General features: G+C 36.5%; 1 protein-coding gene across 3 annotated transcripts in view; it reads right to left on the reverse strand.

The window, feature by feature from the left end:
- The window catches only part of PREX2 (phosphatidylinositol-3,4,5-trisphosphate dependent Rac exchange factor 2), a 292,149-nt gene that overhangs the window by 93,688 nt on the left and 182,468 nt on the right, over positions 1–15,993 (reverse strand). For all 3 annotated transcript variants that reach the window (XR_008292620.1, XR_008292621.1, XM_053208257.1), the window contains exons 27-31: positions 15,018–15,112; positions 14,153–14,235; positions 13,097–13,187; positions 12,321–12,449; positions 5,812–5,853 (exon numbers count right to left, since the gene is read on the reverse strand). Coding sequence is in view for 1 of the 3 variants with exons in the window: in XM_053208257.1 (XP_053064232.1) it covers positions 5,812–5,853; positions 12,321–12,449; positions 13,097–13,187; positions 14,153–14,235; positions 15,018–15,112 (440 nt within the window). In the remaining 2 variants the exon portion in view is untranslated. The remainder of the gene's footprint in view (positions 1–5,811; positions 5,854–12,320; positions 12,450–13,096; positions 13,188–14,152; positions 14,236–15,017; positions 15,113–15,993) is intronic.

The following is a 15,993-nucleotide window of genomic DNA, read 5'->3' on the forward strand; positions in this document are numbered from 1 at the left end:
TAATTGATATTGTGACTTTATTTTGCAATCATGGAATTGTTCTACAAAACCCAAGGGAAAAAAGGTTTTATTTATTGATGTGGTTTTTTTTTTCTGATGGACACGATTTGTTTGTTTCATGATACTTCCTAAAGGAAATTCAAAGTTCAATTTTTCAGTTTGTGCTGGCCAATGAAATACATTATTAATACTAAATTTTTAAGTGATCTAATAAACTTACTCTAATTTTGTTAACATGATACGCACATGGGGAAAAGAGTATTGATATCTGATTGTTTATAACAATAAGCAAATCTGGATCTCTTAGATTCACCTAAGGAAACTTCAGGAGTCGTAAACATGTCCAGTTTATAAATTCTTATATTTCTTTGAAATAAGTAATGTATTTACAGTTTTAACATATGCTGCTTTTCACCAGGGTTCTTATTATGCAACTGGTTGGATTTTTGATGGACCCACACTGAAGGTATGTCTACCCTGTGAATTGCCACTCTTGGGCCACCATTTTTTCCAAGTGGAAACAAGCTTGCCTCTGAGAACCTGATCACAGGGATTCACTTCTTTGGGTGTTTGGATACATACAAACTCCATGAACTATATAAATATAAGCCATAAATTCTGTGCACTGAAAAATCGCTTATACTAGAAGAACAATAAAAGTGAAAATACTTATTTTCTTAAAAATGTACTGATTATTTCAAGGTCTCAGAATTTTCTGAAATGAAGAAGCATTGTCAGTATTAGTGTAAAACATAGGTATAAATGTAGCCATTATTTAATGAGTTCTTGCTTTTTTGATAAAAAGGCATGACTTTTAAGTTGTTTAACAAGAACACTGATCATATGTTTTTAATAACCATCAAAGGCATGTGAACACATAATGTAACTGCTATGTATTACCTAGTTTCACTATTAGTAAAAGCTACTCTTAAAAAATTTATGAGAAAAAGGATTGGGTATTTAAAATATTTAATTTCATAATGAAAATATCCACTTATTATGTTGAACTATACAAACTTGATGCTATACTAGGTCAAAATGGTTGAATATGGCAATTCCATATGGTTCAACTTTTTAACTTAACAACATGTGTTAGACATTTCCCTTAAGCAATTATATACCATGTGTCTCATTCAAATAGATGGAAAAGAGGGTTTTACAGGTAACTGTGAAATAGCCAAACTGAGAAAAAACTGTCTAAGCCTCAATTAAGAAAAAAGCAAAACACTTTTGTTTTCTTGTTGTGCACAATTTTAAAAATGTTGTGCACTTTTAAACAAAGTGTAGACATTCAGCAACTATTTACTGAATTAATAAATGAAAATGATGAACCAGTAGAGCAACTAAGAAACCAATTAAGTGAAATGAAAATGCATGAGCTCATTCTCTGACTTCTTGGAATGCCTGGATTTAGTTTAACCTAAAAGGATAATTCAGATGGTTTGGGAGCCAAAACGTGTAGCTGTGGTACGGGGTTCAAGACAGAAACTACATAAAATTGCCCTGTATCTTTCTTGTACATTCTTGCTTTGCTTTTCTGTTGTCCTATAGTAAGCAGAAAATCTGGGAAATTAAAAAAAAATACTAGTAATTTTAGCAGGAATACTCTCACCTATAACCTGAGAATAATTTCACAATAAAAACTGAATCGGAAAGAAATGCTTTATATGAAGAATGGAAAGCTAAGGTCTAGAGAAGGAAGGATCCAGTTCCACTGAGAAATTTAGAAGCGATCACAAGGGTTAATAACTTTGCCACTAGTAGAAATAATTATCTTCAAATTGCTTTGGGGAAGCAATGCTCAAATTTCTTCCCATTTTTTAACCTTAGAAAGAATACTCAGATGTTTATTCTACACTCCACTACTATATTGTATATGCATTTAAAGTCAAATAAAATTTTCATTCAACCTCATTACCAAATCAGATAATGATCACACAAAGTTGTATTTGTTCATTAATTCAAACTTTTCACACTGAATACACCACAGGAATTAAACATGGCACCAGTCACTGGGGGTATGAAGACATCCAAGTTGAGGCCTCGGCCATGTCTGTGCTCACAGTAGAGTCACAGAAGTTGATATGCAAGATGCCCTTGGACCACCAGCCATTTAAATTTCAAACCAACATATTTTTAAATAAAAAATATTTTATAAATGTTTACTACTTCGTGAGGTGATTTTCAGTTGTACTTTCCTATTTTCAAAAGAGTAAATGACTTGTTTGCATAAACTTCAATATGCACATCATATTGAGATTTTCAAATAACTTTTACACATTATCGCTTCCCGGTGAGTAACAAAGGTAGAAAACTCGGAGTGGCAGAAAGGGGTCTTTACGATCTACCTATCCTCAAGTTAGGTTGACAGCTTATAAATGCATTACTTCCCTCCATTCATCCCTACACCAGCAACAATCTTCACAGGCTTGTTGTGAGAATACGATAAATCAATGTATCTGAAAGCAGCCAGGACCCTGGCTGTACAGACCTCTCCTCTTTGAGCCACACACTACTGCTCAGGTTCCTCAAATGCTAAATGCTCTTACAGCTCATGCCTTGGGGCCTTCTGGCTGCAGATACTTTCTCACCCTTTCCATTAGCAAACTTTAAGTCATCTTTAAGAGTCAACTCCTTGAACTACTGAAACCCATTGAACTTAGGAAATATTACCTCCCCTGGTGAAATTTCCCCTCTCCTTCAGGAAGTATCCTGCACTTCTTGATCTGCCACCACAGGCTCGGGGGCATCCCTGTACTAGACGGCTAATTACTCAGCGGTGTGAGAGTTTGTTTATACGTTTGGGTTCCCCAAGAGACCATCAAGACCAGCAGAAGTGGCATATAATGTGAATTATGCTCATGGACCTAGAGACATATAATCTGACTTCATCTACCCATTCCATCCATTTTAAACCATATAATCCTAGGTATCAGATTCCTACATATAATATGAGGTATTTTTACTTCTTAGACCTACATACAATAAAGATAAATGAGATAAAGCACTTATCAAAGTGAAATTGCATAGCATGATTATTGTGATTCTTCTTTTCTCCAGCATCTAGCAGGGTGCCTGGCACTGAGTGGAGCTCAGTTCTATTGCTAAATAGGGAAGGAACCACACGATGAACAAAGACACCAAAATAAGCAAACTCCCAGCAAAAATGAACAGGTCTTTTCTTATAATTACGCAGCTGTTCAAAATTCACAAGTGTCCATCCTTCCCCAAAACTATTCTCATTCCTCATTTTTATCAATAAGAATTACAGCAAAAACAACAACAGCTGCTTCTAGCTTCTAGCAAAATAAGAAAGGCACGGAGAGCTGTTTTTTTGGTGACAGTTTGTTTACTGTTTTTGCAGAATAAGAATTCTCTTGTAGTGGGAATACATTCAAAACAAATGGATGTTTTACTTATCAAAGGCTTCCGTTTCATTCCAGGATTTAAGCATCTACTTAAATTCACCTTCTACAAACATGTTTTAAAATAGTAACACTTAATTTACTCTCCACTGTTTAAAAAGCTCAAATTCCATAGCTGGTCTAAAAAAGAATGACATAGTTTCTAGACACACAAGTAATCCTAGTCATTATTCTGAGAATGTAGGGAAAAGAAAAAAAAAAGTAACAACAAAGAAATAAAAGAGAGATGAGAGAGACAGAGAGAAAGAGACAGAGAGAAAGAGAAAGTAATAAAAGTGAGCTAAAAACAATATTTAGCAGGGGCGACTGGTGGCTCAGTCGGTTAAGCATCCGACTTCAGCTCAGGTCATGATCTCATAGTCCGTGAGTTCGAGCCCCACGTCGGGCTCTGTGCTGACAGCTCAGAGCCTGCAGCCTGCTTCAGATTCTGTGTTTCCCTCTCTCTGCCCCTCCCCTGTCTCTGTCTCTAAAATAAATTTAAAAAACAAAAAAACCAGTATTTAGCAGACACCATCTACCCTTCACCTGTGGAGAGCATAATTCTGCAATGGACAAAATGGAGTAATCTGGCTGCATTCTGATGCTACCCTATATATGAGGGAAAAGAAGAGTGAGTAAATAAAGTAGGAAAAAGGAGAATGATGATGGGAATAGAAAAATAAAATTGAAATCAAAATAAGGATCTATAAGAACAGCCATTTAAATACTAATGAACAAAGCAATGTGTTCCAGGACTACTTCTGGAATTGGCATAACTAAGTTTGAGTTTCCTCTGCCACTTACTATTAATGCATTTACTCAATAAGGCATCTAATCTTCCAGATACTCAAAAATATGTGTTGAATGAATACATTTACCAGTTATTATTAATTGGCCTGAATGTTAATTTTTTTCCACATTTAAAACTATGGAAAAATAATATTCTCACAGAGTGATTGTGAGGACCCAAGGAAATCCATAAGTATGAGGTATATCAACTGTGTGGTTATTAGGAAAACTAAAAAAAAGTAGATATTTTGTTATTACTATTAGTCAAAAAAACAAGACAACACTTCTCTAATTAAAGCAAAAATCAGCCAACAAACAAAAAAAGCCCTCTGGTTAACTTGACTCATTCATTCACTTATAATTTAAATTTTCCAGGTAGGATAGATTGTAAAAGACCTCTCCTTCTAAGTACAGTCCACTCCTCCACCCCTTGAATCTAGCCCAACTACCTCTTTGTTCATAAACCAAAGTTAGACCAGTTTCACAATAAATGCCATGTACACAATTAACTTTACCAAAACCTGCTTCCTTCCTCCTTTTTAATTATATTCTGTGTCTGTGTGTGTGTGTGTGTGTATATATATATGTGTATATATATATATATATATATACATACATACATACATATATGTGTGTGTGTGTGTGTGTGTATATATACACACATATATATGTGAGAGAGAGAGAGAGAAAGGGGGAGAGAGAGGGAGAGAGGGGGAGGGGGAGAGGAAGAGGGAGAGGAAGAGAGGGAGAGAAAAGGAGATTTGTATTTTATTTTTCTCCTTTTTTTAAATTTAAATTTTATTTAGTGAACATATAGTACAACATTGGTTTTAGGAGTAGAATTCAGTGATTCATCACTTACATAATACCCAACGTTCATCCCAAGTGCCCTCCTTAATACCCCTCACCCATCTAGCCCATCCCCCACCCACCTCCCTCCATCAACCCTCAGTTTGTTCTCTTTCATTAAGAGTATCCTGTGGTTTGCTTCCCTCTCGTCTCTCCCCCCACCCCCCCGCTTCCCATATGTTCATCTGTTTTGTTTCTTAAATTCCACATATGAGTGAAATCATACAGTATTTGTATTTGTCTTTCTCTGACTTATTTCTCTCAACAAAGTACTTACTGTCTCCATCCACATCATTGCAAATGGCAAGATTTCATTCTTTTGGATGGCTGAGTAACCGTCCATGGTGTATATGTACTACATCCTCTTTATCCATTCATCAGTCAATGGACAGACAGTTGGGCTCTCTCCATAGTTTGGCTATTGTTGATAATGCTGCTATAAACACCTGGGTGCATGTACCACCTAGAATCTGTATTTTTGTATCCTTTGGGTAAACACCTAATAGCACAATTGCTGGATTGTATGGTAGCTCTATTTTTAGTTAAATATATATTTATATACATTTCCATGTTTGTACTATAACTGAAGATGAGAATGTTTTGTGTTTTCATTAAAACTAAGTATTTTTTAAAAATCTTTGCAAGGCTTTAGAGTAAGTATGGATCATATTTCCATCTAATCTGTTAAAGGCATTGCTGTGATATCATGACACTTCTAAGGTCTCAGGCTACAATAATTTCAAATAATAAAAATAATGAGAAATATTACCTGAATATTCAAGAAGAGCCAGGAGTATCCTACACTTCACCTCTGCAGAAAAAGAAAGCATAGCAGTTAGTTGTTCAGTCTTTTTTTGCCATTGACACCACATTTTAACTGTGTAGTAAAAATTAGCACAACCTTACTCCATTAGATAATACAAATCCCATTTACTTGACATGCTATTCTTCCTATCTGCCTATATAAATTCTATCCATTTCTCAAGATGCTAAAATCCTTCCAGTTCCAAATTAAATTAGTCTGTGAAACACCCTTCAAATTCTGCTTCATCCTTTGTAAGTCACCCTTAGCTGCTGTAGTTTCCATGGTGTTCTCTAAACTCCTACAGCTATTGCGGTCTTGATCAATAAACTCTCAAACGGCATTTTTTCTTAGTTACTTAAACTTTTAAATGTCGTATATGCATTTATAAACTTTATCTATAAATATACATATTTTATTATACATTATATATTAGAATTATAAATTAATTACACAGATTATACTTGTAAGTTATATAATGTATATCTATATAATCTCTCTCTATATAGACTTCCTGTCCTATCTGTATGTCAAGATACTGTCCTAAAGTGCAGAACAATACTAAATATTTCCAAATACTCCTTTTCAGAACACATCTCCAAACGAGGGCAATCACAAATGTTCAATAAATGATGTGTATTAACTTCATACTCTTTGCCTTACTTCTAATTAGTAAACAGTTTACTTGCAATAAGGAAATATGAAAATATTCAAAGCTTCTTTATGTGCTAAAGATTATGGGAAATAAAAGGTTAGGTTGCATCCTGTTCCAGACAGGTTCACAATAGAGTCAGAGTGACAAAGTTACCTGATAAGAAATGTAGGAAATACTTGAGAGGACGTTACATTTTACAAAGAAGATAATAACACGAGAATTTCAGAGGCAGGAAAGTACGAGAAAGAGTCAGAAGAACCATCTGTTACAGTCATCCCCTCTTATCTATGTGGGATATGGACTAAGACCCCCAGTGGGTGCCTGAAACCATGGATAGTGCTGAACCCTATATAGACAATGTTTTTTCCTGTACATACCTATTTATTACAAAGTTTAATTTACAAATTAGGCACAGTAAGAGATTAACAAGAACTAATAATAACATAGAACAATTATAATAATCTATTAAGTTATGTGAATATGGTCTCTCTCGCTCTCAAAATACCTTACTGTACTGCGTTCAACCTTCCTCTTGTGATGATGTGAGGTGATAACATGCCTACATGATGAGATGAAGTAGACATTGTGACGTAGAGTCAAGCTACTACTAACCTTCTGATGATAAGTCAGAAAGACGATCTTCTGCTTCTTGACTGTGGTTGACTAAGGGTTAATGAAACCAAGGAAAGTGTACCAGCTTTGTGGTATTCGGAAAATTGCTAAAGTACACTTAACCCCTGAATAACAAAAGTTTGAACTGCATGGGTCCACTCATATGTGGATTCTTTCAATAAATACAGTACAGTATTGTAAGTGGATTTTCTCTTCTTCATGATTTTCTTAACGTTTTCTTTCCTCAGGCTTACTTTATTTTAAGAATATAGTATATGGTACATATAACACACAAAATATATATTAACTGAATATTTATGTTATCATATTATGAATATTTACGTTATCAGTAAGGTCAGCAGTAAGCTATTAGTAGTTAGGCTTGATGGTGGGGTGGGGGGAGTCAAATGCAGATTTTTGACTGTGTAGGAAATCAGAGCCCCTAATCCTCATGCTGTTCAATGGCCAACCATACTTTGACTTTCAATGTGCTCATTCATAAGTGATGATAACACCTATCTTATCTATTTCAGGAGCCTGTGTAAAAAAATTAAAAGGGATATATATTAAAAGCTTTGGAAAATTATTTAAAGAACCGTGTACCTGTGAAGCATTGTTGTTATTATAACCTGGATCTAGCTAAAGTTGTATAGAATTCTAAGTGAGTCCTGAAATGTTTTTAAACATTTTTGAAAGTTACATTGTCAAGGGAGTAGGTACATAGCCTAAGAGTGGGAAAGAGTGCTAGCAAGAGAATACAGTAAAGAATGAATACCAAATTTCCAACAATCTAGCATAGAAAATACTTTATTATATAATTTAGAGACTGAGATTAGGATATAGTTAGATAGCCCCACTGAAAAATGGCTTCCACCATCAGGCTGATGAGTTTAGACTTATCTAACAAAAATCACTGTAAGGTTCCGGGGCAGGGTACCAGATTATTAACATGATATTTTAGGAAGATGAATATAGTATATAGTAATATATAAACCAGAAAAGATGGAGACAGGGGAGTCACCAGAAAACTATCCTAATTACTGAGGTAAGGAGAAAAAGGGGGAAATGGAGACTTATGATTTAAAAAAAGGAGAAGAAGCTCTTTAGTTGGGACAACAGCAGAGAAAAAAATGGGGAAAAAAGTAAGTTGTTGAAAAAATGATAGATTTTGAGAAAAGTACAATATTTGTAGGGAGCAAGAGTTGCAAATGTGTTCGCTAATAAACATTTGAATTTAAGGTGATGATGGGTCCAATTCTACCACTAATCTCCGTGTGTGTTTTTTTCACCCCATACCACCAAGCAATTATTCAACACTCTCGGGGTATCCTACAATTCGACTCAGTTCTGGCATTATCGACCTAAAGGCAGCATCAGATCTCACAGGGCAAAAGCTCAGTCCCACAAGACTGCCTGCCCCCCCCCCCCACACACACACACTTCAGGTGCCACCTGTCAACAGGTGTCACCTGTGTTTCTGACTAACTAGCTACAGACTGGAGATTCCAACCACTCCTTCCTTAAGTTTGATCAATTTGCTAGAGTGGCTCACAGAACCCAGAGAAACATCTAAATCACCAGTTTATTATAAAAGGATAGAACTCAGGAGAAGCCAGAAGGAAGAGATGCCCTGGGAAAGGAAGGCATGGGGAAATGGTGCAGAGCTTCCATGTTCTCTCAATGCACCACTCTTCTAGAATCCACCTGGACGCTCTTCGAATCCCATCCTTTTGGGATCTTATGGAGGCTTCATTACATAGGCATGATTGATTAAATCATTAGTTACTGTTGACTGAACTAAATCCCCAGGCCCTCTCCCCTGGGTGGGGAGGGGGATGGAATTCGGAAAGTTCCAACCCCCTAATCACAGGGTTGGCTTCCTTGCAACCAGCCCCCATCAGTAGAGGTTTTCCAAAAGTCACCTCGTTGACAGAACAAAAGACACCTTTATTGTTCTCCTCACAAGAAATTCCAAGAGTTTTAGAAAATCTGCCAGGGATAGGGTCAAAGACCAGTTACATATTTCTTTTTTTTTTTTAATTTTTTTCAACGTTTTTTATTTATTTTTGGGACAGAGAGAGACAGAGCATGAACGGGGGAGGGGCAGAGAGAGAGGGAGACACAGAATCGGAAACAGGCTCCAGGCTCCGAGCCATCAGCCCAGAGCCTGACGCGGGGCTCGAACTCACGGACCGCGAGATCGTGACCTGGCTGAAGTCAGCCGCTTAACCGACTGCGCCACCCAGGCGCCCCGGGTTACATATTTCTTATTGTAAATCACAATATCACAGTGGGCTAATCAAGCAGAAATATCTTCAGTTGGCTGATAATTTGAGACCATAATTTAGGGTAGCGTTTAAGCAGGAGACAGGCATCAACTTTGTGACACTACACAATGAATCTATCCACCATTTAGCCTACTGTTTTTTCTGCTCTCTTCTACCCTCAGTTTAGCAGGCTGTGAATGGATGAATGACACAGTGCGATGTAGTTTAGGAATGACACTGTAACAGTGTTTCCTATATAAAGATCATATAATTGTTATGTGTTTATATCATCTTTGGTATACACTTGATAGGATATTTTGAAATCAGAGATGAATGAATGATGAGGTTCTGAACCCACTATCCCAAAATATGACAATTTATCATACTGAAAATTTAACATGAAGGAATTTGAGGAACAGCAGATGTACAGAGGACTCTCTGCTTCTCCCCTGAAGCAGGTCATAAAACCTTCATGCGAGAAGTGCCTTCTCAATCCCAGAGGAAAAGAACATCCTTATCTCAGAACATGGAGGGATACTGAGAGGAACAGGCCTTGCTAAGTTTCCCCCAGTTTATTACCCTTTGTTCATACCCTTTTGTCCTATTCCATTTTCCCAAAATGTTCTACCCTTCATCAAACTTAGTTAAAAGGCACTCAGGTTTAACCATTTTTTTCTGGTCTTCATTTCCTTACAAAGGCTCCCATGTCATGTAAAAGATACTAAATAAATGTATATGCTTCTCATTTGTTTTTTTTTTGGCTGACTAATTTATAGGATCCCAGCCAGAGAACCTAGAAGGCTAGAAAGAAAAAGATTACCTTTTTCCTCCCTTACAGGAACATCAGAATGGGGTTATCCCAGCTACTTATATAAACCATGAAATGCTGGCAAGCTGACATTATGTTGAATTTCTAGCCAAGACTTAACCCTTCATTAAATAATCCCCTATATAAAGACAAATGGGAAATAGAAAATTACTTTTAAGTTGAATAGGATGAATTCATGATAAACTGGTGAGGACTTAAGATGAAAAGTAATATTTTTAATTAATTAATTATTTATTTTAGAGAGAGAGAGAGAGAGAGAGAGAGAGAGAGAGCAAGCGGGGGAGAGGGGCCAAGGGAGAGAAAGAGAATCTTAAGCAGGCTCCATGTGCTCAGCAAAGAGCCTGACGCAGGACTCGATCCCACGGTCTTGGAATCATGAATTGGACACTCAACTGACTGAGCCACTCAGGTGCCCCCAAAATGTAAGGTTTTTTAAATGAGTATCAGTAAAAATTAAGCTTTTTATATTGCATTAGAAAGTGTTTAAATGTTAAAGATAAAGCTCCTCAAAAAACAAAAGGTTTAATGATTTCACTGTTCTTGATACTGCATTTAGTCTAAAAACAATTATAAGATGGAAAAAACCCTCAAAGATGATGAGAACAAGTGCATTTACAACTTCTATGAGTGTTATGATACTGGCATTTATTCCTCAAAAAAAATTACCTTTTATCAGTAAAATGTATGTTTAAATTCCTTTAAACCTGGAAGCTTTTAAAAAATATATTTATCATTTTTGCTATTCATTATTTTGGGGGGTTTTAAATTCAGACTTTTCATTAAATATGATGTTATGTGTAACAAGTAGCCATTATATTTAGCTATAAACTAATAATATAGCCAAGAAATCCAGCTGTCAAAAACAAAAGAGATTTCATCACAAGAGATTTATATGGAGTTCTCCATATTTATACAACCTTTTCCTTCTACTGATCGGTAATCAATATCTAAGATGTTATATTTGAGTACATTTCTAGGTGGAAAATTTAGTAATTCCAGAACACACACACATCTCTGTCATTTGGTAAATGAAGAAACTGAGGCCCAAGAGTTATGTCACAGGCTTAGACTCTATCTGGTTAAGAGCTCTCTTTTGTCGGCAAAGTATACAACTCTCTCTACTTCACCCTAAAACAAACGGTAGTGACTGGGGTTATGTTGCTATTCTGCTGAATACTATTTACCGTATCCAAATGACTGAGGGATAAAAATTTAAATGCAGGCATATACTTATTTACTCTAGAGGTTTCTCAACCTCAGCCCTATTGACATTTTGGGCCAAATAATTCTTTGTTGTGAGGGACAGTGTTGTATACCACACAACATTTAGAAGCATGTCTGGCCTCTACGCACTAGATGCAGTAGCACACTCACAATCGTGACAACCAAAAAAAATATCTCCAGACATTTCCAACCACTGGTCTAATGGTGGGAAGACAACCACTGAATCAGGCATTTAAAAAAATCAAACATATTTCTCATTTCATTTTATTTCACTGTAATCATTTTGGAAACCCTCAGAATTTCCTACATAATACTCTAGCCCTAAACAACATGAAATGAGACTCACTAGAATCATCTTGAAGTGTTACATCTCCAACTGTAGGCTGTACCGATTATAGGATGTTGAGTAAGCAATGTCATGGTAGCTAATAACAATAAACTTGGACAAACACGTCCAAAAAGGAAATTTGAAAACCAGTGATAAAACCTATGTTATTATTTTGATTCTCATGGATTCACAATTAAATTTTCAGACTTCCCATAAAACTTAGCTTCATGACTTTTGTGAATCTTTTAGAAATTTTTCTGATATTGTTTCATATTATAAAATATGAAACTCTCTCCATGCTCCACTTTTCTTCTTAAGTATGAGCCCTTATTCTATTTACTGAAAATATTCTTCATGATTCATTCTACATTGTTTAGATCCTTGGAGCATAAGGCTCTGTAATTCTATTCCTTTTTCCTTCCTCCTACCTCACCCTTTCCAGTTCTTTTATTTTCCTCATAACATGAAATACTGCAAAAAGTAATCAGGGCACTACTGAGTTTTGGGGGTTTACATGATTATTGCTAATGCTATACAATGTTCTTTGCTTTTCATCCTGACCTTCGACAAATTTTCTGATGTTCTGAGCAAGATTCCGGACACTGCTGGGAAGATTCCAAGGGTCTTGCTTGATGTGAAGCCTTAACCTTTTTGGACAACTCAGCTTTGGTTCCATTTCCTGCTGAAATTCTAAATAAACACAGAAAAGCTCTTATAAGTTTCAACCATTTCCCAAACAGTTAATAAACCAGTAAGCTTCAGAATTCTCTTTCATTCCTGCCATCCTGGATTATTAGCATGGTGGTAATTTCTCTAGTTACATTACAGGAGAAAATTGGTCAAACCTAAAAAAAAAAAGTCAAACCTTATAATTATTTTCTTACAAATGTTTAAACCAAGGGAACAGTTTAGATTAAAAATTCTGGTTTCAATGTCCAAAACTAGAGGTCAGAAAGTGGTGTCTCTAGATCTTGGTCTGTTTGGCTGTTCTGTTTGTTAACACACATTCCAGAAACCCCTCCCCCACCAATGGGCTATAACCAAGTAGGCACTTATGCTGGTTTCAGCAAAAGCAGTGCAACATCTCTTCAATTAACTCATTTCTATTCATTCTAGTCCCTATAAGAAGTGAACATTTTAAACTTTCAAAGAAACTAAAAGGTCCTGTACTGACATTTTTATATATATTCAAAAATAACTAAACTGAATTAATATTAAGGAGATTTTGAAGCATGAGTAGCCATTTTCTTCTTAAACTATGTTTTTGCTTCATGACTATATTATTTCCCACTTTTGTTTCCCAATTGCTTCTAATAATGATTTTTTTTAAACCTTACCTTGTAATCCTTGCCCTGGTGTGAGGTACTTGGTTTGCTCAAAGGCCCTTACAACAGCTTGCCCTTTTAGGAGATTGGTAATCGAATCCACCTATCGTAACAGCAGAGATTTCTGAAAGTTACATACTTCTCATAATATATAGTATACATTTCCAAGAGTAACTCTTGTAAAACAGCTTTTTCTTAGAGCCACAATTATTTTTGAAATCTCAGGATGCTTGCAAAAATCCACCTTTGAATAAAATATTGGAATAAACTCACAGATAATACTTGCAATATTTCCTACCACACCATATATTAATATAAAGTATAAATATATTTTATATATTTACTTTACAAAGAGAGATTTCTAGAGTTATTAAAAAAAAACCCTAAAAGTCATCATAATCCTTCTCAAAGCAGTAAAAGCTTCTACATTATCGATTTTGGTTATGGATATATATATATATATATATATATATATATATATATATATATATATAATTGCAAAACACCCGGGGCACCTGGTGGCTCAGTTGGTTAAGCATCTGACTCTTGATTTTGGCTCAGGTCATGATCTCACAGTTCATGAGACTGAACCCCATGTTGGGCCTAGTGCTGAGAGCATGGAGCCTGCTTGGGATTCTCTCTCACTCTGCCCCTCCCTTGCTTTCTCTCTCTCCTTCTCTCTCAAATAAATAAACATTTAAACAAATTTTAAAAATGCAAAACACCAACACAAGCACTACAACAACCTCGTGCTCCTTAAAATTAGGAATAAAGTTAAGCAAGAAATGTCATGAAGAATTCTGAAAATAAATAAAAAATACTAAAAGAATAATGCCTGTGTTTATAACTGTAATGTTTCCAAGAACCATAAAATACTTGATAGTCACAACAATCCTTTAGGTTGGTTGGCTGAAGAATCTTTATTCCCATTTTAAATTGTGGAAATTGAGGTACAGGGGGCAGAGGAACAGATTGAGGCCTTTCCATTTTTATTCCAAGTTCTTTTTACTCTGTCTACAGAAGGGACTCCTGACAGTTTGGCCTGTGGAAAAAAAGAAAAAATCATACCTGGCTGAAAAGATGCTCAAGACAACTATGTATCTTGTCCTGTTTATCGTGAGAAATGCGAACACTGAGGGGAAGCTCATCACCTGGATATAAAGATAAATCTTATGTTTAACATGCTAAAATATTTTAATATAAATAAAATAAGAAAATAATCTTTCGACATGAGCTCTTATTCCATCAAGTTCTTATATTCAGATAAGAGTCCCAAAAGACTCAATCGCAGTTAGAGTATCAGATGAATGCTCTTTGAAATGCAGGTGGAAACAGAGTGCCTCACAGGAACCAACACTGTATATCCCATGTCAATGATTCTTTCAAACGGTGCAGTTATCTAACGGTTACATAGTTGAAATAAACTGCCTATCTCAAAATTAAGATGTGTCCTAACTGGGCGCCAGGTCTTTGTTCTTACCACACTCCAACTAAGCTATTTGCAGGATATTTCTAACTCTCAGTGTTTTCCTCGCCATTCGTCTCCCCGCCACCCACCTCCAAGGCCAGTTCAGGAGCATCTACTGTCTCAGAAGTCCTCGGTTTCAAAGCCCGTCCCACCTCCTCCCACAATCAACGCCTAACGTTTTAGCTCAACCCGTTGCCAGGGACCCTCGCATCCTTCACAGTGCCACTTAACTTCCTAAGATACACATTCAGGTCAGAATGCATTTGCTTCTCTCATCTCTTTTTAATTCACTCTGTTTACCATGGGCCCGCGACGCTAACTTTATCGAACACGTGCGACTGAAATGCAGTACGAGCGATAGCCAAGAATGCCTGACAGACGGTGAAAACGCAAGCCGATCCAAGGCCTCCAGCCCTTAAAAGTACCCCCCGGAGGCCGAGCGTGGCCAAGTGCGGCCGGACGCACCTGAGTCCATCTCGTCGCTGTGGAGGTACGAGCTGCACTGGCTGCTGCAGATGCTGGTGAAGGACGCGATAGAGTTCCTGTTGCTGTTGCAGTCGCTGGAAAGAAGGAGGCACATGTCACTTTCGGGGCACATCTGCCAGCTCTTACTAGAGAAACGCATCCCGTCACAGTTTTACTTACTGATAGGTCTAACAGAAAATTACGAGAAAGAGAAATTTTGTTCTACTTACTGATAGGTCTAACAGAAAATTATGAGAAAGAGAAATTTTGTTCAACTCGCGTTTTATCTTACGTTGAAAAAAAAAATCTCCAATGCAGTCATACTTCAAGATGTCTTATGCCGCGTAAGCTACTCCTGAATGAACTTTTTTACATGAGAAGTTAGAAAACGAGGAGTCCAGCTGCACCTCAAACTCTTCATAATCTATTGGACGCTATGTGTCTGTAGTTAATTTGCTGATAGAGACAAGGTCCTGTTTCCTGATCTCTGCCTTTCCACTCTTTCTGGAAGCTTTAAATTCTAACTCATCAATTGCACCCTGAGCTAACCCCAGAGAGGACCCACACCTTGTCCCCACCTCAGAGCTCAGCACAGGCTGCCACACCTGGGAAGTGCTCGGTAATCACTGTCCCGGGAAAGAGTGATTAAAAGGTTGGTGTGTGAATATGGACACGTTACAGATTTCAGGAAAGAGTCCACGAGGCAAAATATATTTTTCCTCTCAGAACTGGTAAAAAGGACTTATTTAACTTTAAATTTACATTCAAAATTTCTATTTTAGCCTAGAGGGAGACTTTGAGGGTAATTCCAATTATCTGATAACTAGAAATTGAGGTAAGAAAGTATTTTCAGATCTGTAATTTCCCACTGGAGAACCACCACAGGTTCCTATTAAACAGCCTACTGGTATCCTTTGAAGCGAAAAGTGAATGAAATGGTAAAAGTGGTTAATCTGGGTTCTATATTATTAAATCC

The sequence above is a fragment of the Acinonyx jubatus genome, chromosome F2 (genome assembly GCF_027475565.1).
Source record: "Acinonyx jubatus isolate Ajub_Pintada_27869175 chromosome F2, VMU_Ajub_asm_v1.0, whole genome shotgun sequence".
NCBI lineage: Eukaryota > Metazoa > Chordata > Mammalia > Carnivora > Felidae > Acinonyx > Acinonyx jubatus.